The following is a 12,820-nucleotide window of genomic DNA, read 5'->3' on the forward strand; positions in this document are numbered from 1 at the left end:
AGACGTCTCTATTCATTTGACCTCATTTGACGTTTAAACCTATATAATGTAGGCTACATGAATTTTAGGTACTATTTTTTTGCGGATGAATACAGCTGTTCTGTATTCTATTGAAGTGTCCAGCAAGAGAACTGCGCTCCTTATCACCATAATTGATTAAAATAATAATTCAATATCCTAATTTATATGCTTTGTATATTAATATAAATCAAACCAAATTATGCAATATATGCCATTTAATATGTATAGTGATTGTTTTACGTAGTATGTTGTTATGTTAATTTAATGCCATTGTATATATTTTTGCACTGTTGTATTCTTACAAGAAATACACATTCAGTCTGTAGCAGACGGCAAAATGTTAGAATCTTTTGGTGGAAGCGAACGTAAAATACAACTAACAAACAAAAACATTCAGAATAACTTGTCTACGATATCACGTGGACATAAAATTCTGAGAACGAACGATTCTAAATAAAACTAATGACCCTACATTATTATATGAACGTCTGGTCTTCATTAACATAATGTATAATTGGTTGTTATTAATTACGCATTTAGAATAGGCCAACTCCTAACATTGTCCGATGATAGTTACTTCCCTTTGCCAACTTCCTTTTCAAATAACAATTTATGGGATTGGTCGATAAAAATAGCACAATCATCAAGGGCGGATAACTTGAAAACGTGTCTCCCCCATAGATTAACCCAGGGTATAGTGGAATAGAACGGAATGAGTACACTGGGTAACCGTGGATGATTTGGAATGTGTTTAACCAGCTCTAACACATATGTGATAATGACTGGCACCAATATTGTCCTTTAACTTCCTGGATTATGGCCCCTGCGGATTCTCTAGAGGTTACAATTTTTTTTCAATTTTAAAAACCGTTTAAATATTTCACCATTCTACCATAATGAAGGTTGAATTCGAATTTCGGGAAAATCGAGATGAAACTGCCCAACAAAATAGCCACCCTTTGTACGCAAATTGTGTAAAAGTATGCAATACGAAGGTTGTCGACCCTCTAGAGGTCACAATTTTTATCCGATTCTGATGAAACTTAAAACCTATCTTTATATCCCAAAGATCTCAGCCCCTTTTGATATTTGCGCATTTCAGACCATAACTTTCTGGATTATTGCCCCTGATTGTACAAAAAAATCCCGTTTGTTTATGACCTCTGACGCGACCTATCGCTACAAACGGTCAGATCTTCGTGTAGTGTAGGCCAACGAAAATATAAAAAAACGAAACTAAATATAGATCTGTATTTTAATCAGATTGGATACTTTATGAAAGATTAGATAAAGATCTAGCAGTTCTCGCTATAATAGTTATAAAGGGGATATACTAAACATTTTAATCAAAATGCCTCACTCTAAGCCGAGAAAATTTTATCATAAAATCACTGTAGCCTCGATTGTCATTGTTACCGCTGTCACGAAGTCTCGATTATCCAGTTTTGCTTTTAATCATCAACGGACGTTGAATAGCAGATCGGATTGCAATCCGATGGCATTGAGAGTTGATTATGGTCTGGATAAGTTAAACATGCATTATGCAAGAGCAAAATCTGCTTATTACAAGTCTTTCTTTAGGCCTGAAATGTTATCTAAATTATCAATTAGACATTAATTAACTTATCCAGACCATAATAAACTCTCGATGTCAAGGCTAGCCTTCGATGTTGGCTGGATTAGATTCCTATATGCCGCTAACGGCCGTTGACAATTAAATCAAGAAAAGCGGATATTCGAGACTTGCTGTTTACATTAATGATTTTAGTAATGATGACCGAGACTATGCAATATTTCACGAGCTTCTTTCTCGGCTCATGGTGGATCAATTTGACTGAAATTTTCAGCAGATTACCTTTAGTCTATCTAGTTTTTAACTATTATAGCGAGAACTCCCATCTCGTTATCTTATCTCCCATAATGTATCTTTAATTAATGTCTAATTAATAATTTAGATAACATTTCAGGCCTAAAGAAAGACCTGCAATAGGTAGATTTACCTTTTGCATAATGCGTGTTTAATGCGAAATAAAATATTGTCTATACAACAACAAATACCATGTTTAGAACGCTTACCTCAAGCTGTATACACTCTGTAAGCTGTAACTGAAAGAAGATGAGACTCGAAGAGAAGTGCACGTGTCAGTAAGAGATCACAACATAATGATAAGTTTACCTGAAGCTACAAACTGGTATTTACCGTTAATACGACATAATTTCAACTCACCATGTCCAATATACTTTATTCTTATGTTATTGATAAAATATATCTAACAGATTAGTCACTTCCCTACGTATGTATTAGAGTATCCAATCCCGTACCTATTGCTATATGTTTTAATTATGATATCTAATGAAAGAGCATATGTATACAATGTAGTTTTAAATAATTGATGATTTTATTAGTTAATAAATCATGTAAATAATAAATAACAGAAACCAATAAATAAATAAATATCAGCTAATTAATCTTTTAAATCCTATGTTCCCAACCTCTGGGTACCGCTCCCACCCCCGTCCAAACAAATCTGAAATGGGGGTTAACAGTAGTTTTGCAACGACTGGGCTAAGGAAGACACCCATACACGGGCGGGTCCAGGAATGTTTGCAGGAGGGGGTCTGCCAGGTTCCAGTTAAGGACATTTGACAGTTTACAATGCATGATGCCATCATCGTCTTCAAATTACGTAGGCATACATAAACACTGACCTTTTTAAAGAGATAAATCCAACATCCCGTGTGATGTCAATTTTTATTATGAATTAATAGGATCACATTGTGATTCCATTTCATTGATGCAAAGCATTAATTGTGATATCACAAATGTCTATATCATTATTTTGCACTTAGAATGCCAATCCCATCCCACCATCTGATAATAAAGGATAAAGAACACTACCCTGTTACATTTTTTTTTTTATGTTGATGACTCGCCAAACAAATTTTAAACATGCAGTAATTATCGAATACTGTATAATGCTTGGAAACCGGGCACCCCACCACTACCACCGAAAATTTTAAGAGGTGTCCTATAGTCAACTTCAATTGGTCAAACATGGTCACATCGATCTCCACTCTGCAACACTAACGGAATCTGAACCACTGGGACATAAAGGGGTCGGAAAGTTGCCCCCCGCCCCTTCCCTCTTAATTACGAGCCCTGGAATTGACGGAGACTTAAGCTTTTTCGAAGAGCGTCACCACAAGAAAAAGAACAAGAAAAATAAGATAAGTAGCGGGCATTTGGTAATCGTGGAAATTCCGGGCTATAAAGGATCTCCCCCCACCCACCCTATAAACAAATACAATACAATACGCGAGAACATTAACTTGTTGAGCTCCTCTCCGCCACCCCCGCCCTTACACATCGTGCGCAGTGTTTTGTTTAATCAGACCTAATCCCACTAAAACTCTGCCGCTGACTGGCTCATGTTTCCTGTCACAAGATAGCCTAACTGGTTAACAGTGGGCAAATACCCCCCCCCCCCCGAACGCCCCTTCTCAGTCGATACCTGCCCATAAAACAAACCCGCGGACAAGACAAACAAACTACACAACTGATATATTTTTGTATCGACCCCTCACTATTTCTAAGATAAGATACCGGTCTTGACGGTGGTCGTCTGTTGAAAGGTGTTCATCAAGTAGGTCATTCTTATCTTTAATTCAAAATGTATAATGCACGATCAAATAAACATGTCTGGTTATGGAATTATGAAAAATAATTAAAATGACATTTTATGGATGTAGAATTTGCTTAAAAGTTCAAAAATTGTCTAGAAAACCAACCGAAATTACACAAAAATCAGATGACGCTTAGCTCCTTCACAATGACTGCTCCCTGCGAGCTCGCGCTTATTGAAATAAAGAAGAGTTTAGGCGACATCCGGGCATCTTTCCCCAGTTCGGGAGGTCGCCATTTTACTGTTGAGACGCGCACATTGCAGACCACGCTTATACACGAGTTTGTTGCATTTTCTGTCTTTTTAATACTTTTCATGTTTTGTATTTGATACTTTGTTGACTCTAGTTTTATTTTCAGGTAAAATCTCACCATGACAACTGCAGGAGTGACGGAGATGGGAATGCGACGGCCTTTCGATCCTGTGGCTCACGAGTTGGATCCTAGTTTTCGACTCACGAAGTTCGCTGACCTAAAGGGATGAGGGTGTAAAGTCCCCCAAGAAGCACTGCTCAAGCTTTTAGAGGGACTTAACAATGACAGCGAAACACAGGATCCGGAATCGTCGCATTTCCAATACATGGGAAACACGCCACGTATTGGTAAGTTGCAAATAATTAAGAAAAATTCAATTATATTGACCCAAAGCGTATGAAAATCTCGATTCCCAAAATGGCTCGATTCCCGCCGTTCGAGCTCAGATTTTTGCAGGGTTTCAACTAAATAATGTACAATTGCAATTGAATATTAAGTGTCTTGATCAATTCTGTTTTGTGCAATGTCATGTTTGTCAAAATTTTATAGAATTTGCAAAAAATATTGGTTGTTAAATAGTCCTTTCGGGCCACAAATTTCCAATATGGCGGCAAGTCATCACCGGCACCGATTTCTTTGTCACGTGGTTGTCTGTAATCTATGATATCACGTGACATAAACATAAACTTTGAAACTTGCACCATACTGACAATATTTAATCGAATAATTTTCGTATGTCCAATAGTAGAAAACTTTAAATTATGAGTGTTGATATAGACATGGGGTAAATAAAAAAGTTTTAATAGATTTTATAGAGTAGGATATTATTATTCTGAAAATAACTGAGTTAATTTATTTTTTAGGAAAACATTGAACACTAGTTAACCAAAAATCTGATGTTGTATCATTCATTGATTGAACTAAATCCACCATTTGTCAATGAAATTAATACAAGCCTTTGTTTGTTTGTTTTTTTACAGGTATTGGAATGGACTCATCCGTGACACCATTAAGACATGGGGGTTTGTCTTTGGTGCAGACTACAGATTTCTTCTATCCGCTGGTAGATGATCCATACATGATGGTATGATGTTTTATTAAGGCAGTTCATTGGATTCCATTTGTCTTTGGGGGCGAGGGTGGATGGCCTAATGGTTAGCACATGCCTGTATCATAAGGCCTGTCATTGTGTCAACTGGCGTGGTTTCAAATCCCCGGTTGTACGTTACAAGGAGTAGGGTCGTCTGTCCAACCTCGTGGGTTTTCTCCAGGTCCCCCGGTTTCCTCCCACGACTAAAGACACCTATGCGCAAGCGAATTATTCAAATAAAATTGAACCACATGTTAGTCCCAAAATGACCTAGTTTGTGTCAAGTGGACGTTAAACCCCATTTCTCTCTCTCTAGGAAAGTAGTACACTACAGGATTTTTAAAGCTCTGGAGATGCTCATTGTGGCACAAAAATGTATTCCACTGAATTTTGATGTTTTGAAAATGGAAAAGTTACATTATCTTTTGATGGTAAATAGAAGAGGGTAGGTGTTCTGTACATGTAGCTTGTTTTCCAGTTGTGGGTACAGAGAATGAATGGTTTTCACTTTCCTTATGATAATTTGTTATTCGGTGAGAGATAACTTGTGCTAATTTAGTCTGTGAATGGAATTTAGAGATTGAAAATAAACTTACACCCTGGTAGTTAGGGGTGAAACAATTCACCGGTGAACCATTCTGTCACGATTTTTCCCTAAAAATGATGAACGATACTTTTTATAATAAGATGATAACCGCGATTTTTTTTTTTTCAATTTTGGGTTCACGGTATATTTCACACTGTATCATCGTGGCACGGTGTATTGTTTCAGTCCTACTGGTAGGTATCAAGCATACAAATTTACTAGGGATAATCTATTCGACATTCTGGAATTGGGTCTCTCAATCCCAAAAATAGTGACAATTGAATGAAAAGGAGGATTTCAGGCTAAAACACTCGCTCCTACTAAAATATCTAAATCAGAATGATAATTGTAATTATATGATTCAGGGGAAGATAACTTGTGCTAATGTTCTAAGTGATTTATATGCTATGGGTGTGACAGACTGTGACAATATGTTGATGTTACTTGGTGTTAGTAACAAGATGTCTACCAAAGAAAGAGATGTGATTGTTCCCATGTTAATGAGGGGCTTTAAGGTAAATTATTCTTTAATAACTCATTAGATGTAAGTATTAGATGTATAAATTGGCTCAGATCTGTTTATTATAAGTGATTGATATCAACGTTTTAGTGTAATTTAATAATTATATTACGTTCACATGAGCCTTGCGTTATTTTTTTGCATTGATACTCTTTTTAAGATGAATTTTTATAGCTAAGAAGTCTAATAATTTGAGGGGGATTGGGTGGCCGAATGGTTAGCACATGCGCGCTGTATCATAAGGTCTATCATTGAGTCAACTGGCGGGGTTTTGATTCCCCGGTTGCACGTGACAAGGAGTAGGGTCGTCTGTCCAACCTCGTGGGATTTCTCTGGGTCCTCCGGTTTCCTCCCACTGCTAGCGAATTATTGAAATAAAAAATTGAACCATGTGTTAGTCCCGAAATGACCTAGTTTGTGTAATAATAGTGTAGTAATGATGTATTGAATGTATGATAATTTTGTTAATGTTAGGATTGTGCAGAAGAAGGTGGAACCCATGTTACAGGAGGTCAAACAGTTCTAAATCCATGGATGACAATAGGGGGTGTGGCTACCACTGTCTGTCAACCCAATGAATACATCATGTAAGTATATTTATTGGACTTGTTCAATATTCTTTAAACTAGGAGGTTAAACCGCAGTTCTTGTCAAGATAAAAGTTGCTCAGAGATGTTCAATTCCTGGTAAACAAAATTTTGAAACATCTACCCTGCTTTGGAGGCTAAAGTTCTCACCCAATCGACTTGGCAACCGATATTTAGGATTATATGAATGTTTTATTATTATAGGCCAGATAATGCTGGAGATGTTTTAGTCATGTTTTGTTGCCTAGCAACCTATCTTTAGAATTAAATGAATGTTTTATTATTATAGGACAGATAATGCTGGAGATGTGTTAGTCATTTTTTGTTGCCTAGTAACCTATGTTTAGAATTAAATGAATGTTTTATTATTATAGGACAGATAATGCTGGAGATGTGTTAGTCATTTTTTGTTGCCTAGTAACCTATGTTTAGAATTAAATGAAAGTTTTATTATTGTAGGCCTGATAATGCTGTAGCTGGAGATGTGTTAGTATTAACGAAACCTCTCGGTACACAAGTAGCTGTCAACGCTTACACATGGTTAGATCAACCGGAGCGATGGAATCGTATTAAACTGGTAGTCAGTGAAGATGATGTACGTAAAGCGTATCAACGTGCTATGTTCAGTATGGCCAGATTAAACAGAACAGGTATAATATACTAATACTTGATTAGTTGTTCGGATGGTACAAAAAAACCGAGGTCCTGTGTAGCCTACACATTCGCTTTCACGTGGAAGAAACTTTGACAGTTGGAATTTGAAATAAGAGTGGGTGGTAGTGCTGCTGTCCGAGCAATATTTACCTTGTCTTTATTAGACTTGTGGAAGCAGAACAGTAGGATGAATAACCCTGACTGACTGAAGTTGTTTCTTTAATGTCTGCTTTAATAATGATAATACATTCTTAATATAGCGCATTCTACAAACATAACATAGATATAACTAAAAATGCATGGCAAGTTCTCAACGCGCTTTACAGAGACATGGGTTATAAAAATATATTATGATTTAAAAATTCAACGATGACATGGTGTTCATATAATAACGTCTAGTAAGATATTTCGTCACACGATTCAGAATTGATCAGCAAGTGAAATGACGATTGAAGAGCATGGTTTTAATTGAACGTTTAAAAGTATCAATGTCATTCTCAGCGCGAATCTCAGTAGGGAGATTATTCCATAATGAAGGTGCATAGTGCCGAAAAATCCTATTTCCATAAAATTTATTGTTCGTTCTCTTGTGTTCTCCGATGGGATAGTCCAAAGATGGAGCCTGGTTGAATCTGGTAGATTTCGGTGGTTGTTTTACGGACAAGAGTTCGCTCAGATAGGCCGGAGCCATATTTGAAGTGATATCACAGACAAGACGTAGGAGAACTGAAGCTTCTTCCTGTATATTAGAATATGATTTTGCAATCGTTCCATTTAGGTAGATCCTTGCCAAGCCTTCAATTGTTAAACCCCATTTCATTTTCTTTTCATACTTGACAAAATGATATGAACTGGAGTTTAACATTCAAGACCTTGGCAAGAACCGATATCATAGTCATTCAGTTAGGACGAAAAACCGAGCTGGAATTGTCCTTTCATTTTTAAAGATTACTATTTTATTTTTATATTTTTCAAGGTGCTAGACTCATGCATAAATATAATGGTCATGGAGCTACAGATGTCACTGGTTTTGGTTTATTGGGTCATGCTAATAACCTTGCCAAAATACAGAAAAACGAAGTTGGTTTTGTGATCCATAATTTACCGGTTATAGCCAAGATGGCGTCTATTAGTAAAGCTTGTGGTAATATGTTTGGTTTGCTACAAGGTCATTCAGCAGAAACGTCAGGTACCTATAAATTATTTATTATTAAATATTACACTCTGACACACCCATATTTTCCTGTGGACGTATATCAGTTCCTCTCGATATTCGCACATTTCAGACCATAACTTCCTGGATTATGACCAAATGATTAGCGCATGTGCGTTGTATCACAACTGGTGTGGTTTCAATTCCCCGGTTGTACATAACAAGGAGTAGGGTCGTCTGTCCAGCCTCATGGGTTCTCTCTGGGTCCTACGGTTTCCTCCTACTGCTAAAGACCGCTACACACATGCGAATTATTGAAATAAAATTGAACCATATGTTAGTCCTGAAATTACCTAGTTTGTGTTTAGTGGATGTTTAACCCCATCTCTCTCTTCTCTTTTTATATGGCCAAATTTAGTCAATAAATTATTATGGTATGTTTTTAATATTTATAACTTGGTTGTTCCACTTTAATGTTCGTTTAAAGTTAGACATTAAATTGTTATGTCTCACACATGCTTTATAATATTGATTCTGAAGATTTTGTCATTGAATCCACGGGAGCTGTAAATATTTGTAATGTTGTCAAATATAGAGCTAGGGATTGTTAATTATTTTGTGAACCAAATTTTAGGTCAGGATGTTGATAATTTAGTAGTTTTTTAAAATATTTTGTGTTGATATTTCTTGAACGGAGAGGTAGGTCAGAAAGTAAACAGGAGGGGTAGGTCAGAAAGTGAATGGAGGGGTAGGTCAGAAAGTGAACGGGAGGGGTACATGTAGGTTAGAAAGTGAACAGGAGGGGTACATGTAGGTTAGAAAGTGAACAGGAGGGGTACATGTAGGTCTGAAAGTGAACGGAGTGGTAGGTCAGAATGTGTAGTATGGATTGTTGAATATTTTTGTGTTTATTTTTATTTTCCAGGTGGATTATTGATCTGTCTACCAAGGGAACAAGCAGCAGCCTTCTGTAAAGATATTGAGAAACAGGAAGGTTACCAATCATGGATTATAGGAATCGTTGAGAAAGGAAATCGTACAGCTAGAATAATAGATAAACCAAGAGTTATTGAAGTACCTGCTAAGGATCGTGACGGTGAATTGTGGTAGTCAACCACATTTAATAAGATTTTACAAAAATAAAAAAACAAAACTTTAGATATCATTTCAGTTGAAAAACAATAAAACACATGGTACTGCTTTAAAGTACACCATTTACTAAGTGTTACCATATAAAAACCATTACCATTGGTGTATTTTCGATAAAACAACCAATCACAGAAGTTTATAGAAAATACCAATACTTTTCAAAAGGCCATTAACATTGGTGTATTTATAACCAAACAACCTATCAGAAAGTTATGAGAGAATTCAGATAGTTTTTAAAAGACCATTGTGATTGGTGTATTTATAATATGACCAAATAATACAGTATAACCAATCACAGACGTTTATTAAGAATTTAAACAATTTTTAAAGATTTATAATAAAATAACCAATTACTGAAGTTTTTACAGAATCAATTAAAATGTTTGTATGTCCATCACTATGGCAACTGATTATCTATCCAAGTGTTTACAGTTAGATAAAAACTTTAATAATTTGTAAATTTTGATGTTAAAAGTGCTGAAATATTAATCTTGTAATCATGTATGTGCTTTTCATTATAACAAATAATTGGGGTTTTTTATAATGTATAACTGTGTTGTGAAATATTCTCTTGAAGCATAGTGCTAAACTGCTTGAACTAAGTATAAACTTATTACTGTAGTTGTCATAAATACTGGTAATGCTTTACTTATTGTATGTTTGTTCAGTCAAACTGAACCCTTTGTTTAACTTTCATAGTTTTATATAACAAAATGCTGTCCATGTATGTAAACGTATATCACTGTGGGGTTTTACAAATCTTTATACCTTTCTTAAAAGCTTAAATCTGTGAATTAAGTTTCTCTCCATTTTATCTGTGGGTTTTGCAAAGGTGTAAAGCAAGGAATTAAATATTTGTTTCTGATTTTGATCTTTTTCTCAGAAAATGAGAAATACAATATTTGTTTGTGATAATGGTTCGAGTAGAAATCATTTTCTTAATTATCTATCCCTGTGTTCAATCATATACTTTTATATAGACTTGATTTCAAATTGAGGAATTAGCCTTGTTCATCGACAAGTTTCGTTCAGAGATGAAATGAAATGGGGTATTTTAACGTCCTATTTTTCGACACCAATTGAGCTAATGAAGACGCGAGTTTCTTTCAGCCTTATAATTACTTTCTATTTGATAGCAGAACCTGGCTTATTTGTCAATTTGAAATCAACTCAAGATATTCAGAATCTGTTTTAGTATTCAAGGCATTTATTTGTATATTTTTGTGTCAGTTTTTTGCACAGCTATTCTCTGTTTTTATAGAGAAAAAAAAAATCCCACTTCCTCTTATAAGTCTGAATGATATTAAAACATTTTCAAACTGAATTGATCGCCAAAAAAAATAGCAATATGTAAAACAAAAAAAAAAGAAAAAAACCAATAGGTCAAAATTTGATTTTAACACTTGATTTTAAATAAATCATTTTTTGCGGCTGCATTTGGTATTAACTTGACCCTGAGCAAGTCATGTGATCACCAGTTTAGAGCCATATAAGGAGAGGGGGTCATCTGTTACGAATCTTTCTTAATGAAGTTTTTCCATAAAAGACGAAAGTTGGGAGGAAAAATGGACAATCGAAAGATTTGAGACGATGACCTTTGATCCTTGCTCATTTTTATCATTATTTCATCCGTCTTCATGTTAATTTGTTATAGAAATAAAATTTATAATGGGAGTACAATTTAATTCTGCCGTTTTTGTTTTCTTTTGTCCGCATGTGTTTTTAGATTGTAAGGTCTGTCATGAGTCCAGTGGTGTGGATACGATGCCAAGCTTGTATGTGACGAGGAGTAGGGTTACCTGCCCAACAGTGTGGTCGTCCTGACACTTCTAATGAAATGAAATGAGGTTTAACATCCTACAGTTGCTAAATGGTGGTAATTGTAGGCTACGGCCTACTCTTATATCAAATTCCAACTTTCAAGTGATCTTAGGTGCATGCCTATGTGTACACTGGAACTCAGTTTTTCATACCATCTAAACGACGAGACAGGTGCACCACTGACAAGGTGAAACCACTCTAGAAAATCCTTATGAACTTTTGGAGCCAGCAACGGGATCTAACCTGCGATCTCCAGGTTCCAAAGCATCAACAAATCAAATGTGCTTACATTTAGATTTCATGTAGTACATAGCTGATCATCACTCGCAGGCATAATTTTTTCCGTTTTAATGGATTTCCGCTATTATTCGTTCTCGTGATTCGCCTGAATTTGCAATAAAAAAATGTGTGTGTGTGTGGGGGCGGGGGGTGTTAATACATGTCAACCAAGTCTTGAGAGGGAGATGAGTTTTAAGTTCATTAAAAACTCAGGCCTTCACTTCCAACTGGTTGTTAAAAGTAAACAGTTTGTTTCATTATCAAGTCTCTTGTCTGTTATTACCATATAATTAAACAATTAGTTTTTTTGCACAGCTATTGGATGATATAGACAAGCCAACAGTGAGGCTGTCGTCCCCCGCCAAAATCTCTTAAATAAAACGCACATTTATTTTTTTCAAAAGAATCAAGCAATCAAACTGATTATCAACCATACACTAAGTTTCATCACTCTCTATCAGATAGAATCAAAGTTATCTTGTCCCAAAGCAGCGACCAATGAAATTTCTTAGCTCTGCTTAGCTTCAGCTCCAAATGTTAATCATTGAACTCAGTCAAGACATTCACCTAATGAACATCTACATCAAGTTGAAACATTCTACCTCAATTAAAGGAAGAGTTATGTTCCCAAGTCTTGACCAATCAAATTGCTTATAGCTCTGCTTACCCTGAGCAGAAAAGGCTGGTCAGTGGGTCAAGTTATTCACCTAATGAACATTGTCTCAAATAGAAGTAGTTTTATCTTCTAAAGATGTAACCCACAATGAACAAAATGAAATGGGGTTTAACGTCCTACTGTTCTGCTCCTATGCTGGGCTAATGAAGACGGGCATACGCCATACAGTGTGCTATGAGGGAAATTTTGCCCGGGCAGCGGCACTATCGCCTACTTTTATATCAAATTCCAACTGCCAAGGGATCTTTTATGTGCATTCCAATGTATACATGGGACCTCGGTTTTCCGTGTCATCAAAAGGACTAGACAGCTGTCCTTGTCAGGCCCTCCCATGATGAACAAATCCA

General features: G+C 35.9%; 1 protein-coding gene across 2 annotated transcripts; it reads left to right on the forward strand.

The window, feature by feature from the left end:
- The first annotated feature begins 3,870 nt into the window (after positions 1–3,870).
- Positions 3,871–11,382, forward strand: LOC126828675 (inactive selenide, water dikinase-like protein). 2 transcript variants are annotated; one of them, XM_050558596.2, is made up of 8 exons: positions 3,871–3,985; positions 4,064–4,305; positions 4,939–5,042; positions 6,000–6,149; positions 6,629–6,741; positions 7,201–7,391; positions 8,372–8,584; positions 9,474–11,382. In XM_050558596.2, the coding sequence occupies exons 2-8, from the start codon at positions 4,284–4,286 to the stop codon at positions 9,656–9,658; spliced, it is 978 nt and encodes a 325-aa protein (XP_050414553.1). In that variant the 5' UTR covers positions 3,871–3,985; positions 4,064–4,283; the 3' UTR covers positions 9,659–11,382. The 2 variants fall into 2 exon arrangements, with proteins under 2 accessions (XP_050414553.1, XP_050414554.1); XM_050558597.1 differs by lacking the exon at positions 3,871–3,985 and having other exon boundaries at positions 3,999–4,305.
- The last annotated feature ends 1,438 nt before the right edge of the window (positions 11,383–12,820 follow it).

The sequence above is a fragment of the Patella vulgata genome, chromosome 7, assembly GCF_932274485.2.
Source record: "Patella vulgata chromosome 7, xgPatVulg1.2, whole genome shotgun sequence".
Classification (NCBI taxonomy): Eukaryota; Metazoa; Mollusca; class Gastropoda; family Patellidae; genus Patella; species Patella vulgata.

Coding starts and splice junctions, on each gene's coding strand:
- LOC126828675 (XM_050558596.2), top strand. CDS start 4,284: ATGGGAAACACGCCACGTATTG. Junction 5,043..5,999: donor TAGATGATCCATACATGATG/GTATGATGTTTT, acceptor TATATGATTCAG/GGGAAGATAACTTGTGCTAA. Junction 6,742..7,200: donor CAACCCAATGAATACATCAT/GTAAGTATATTT, acceptor TTATTATTGTAG/GCCTGATAATGCTGTAGCTG.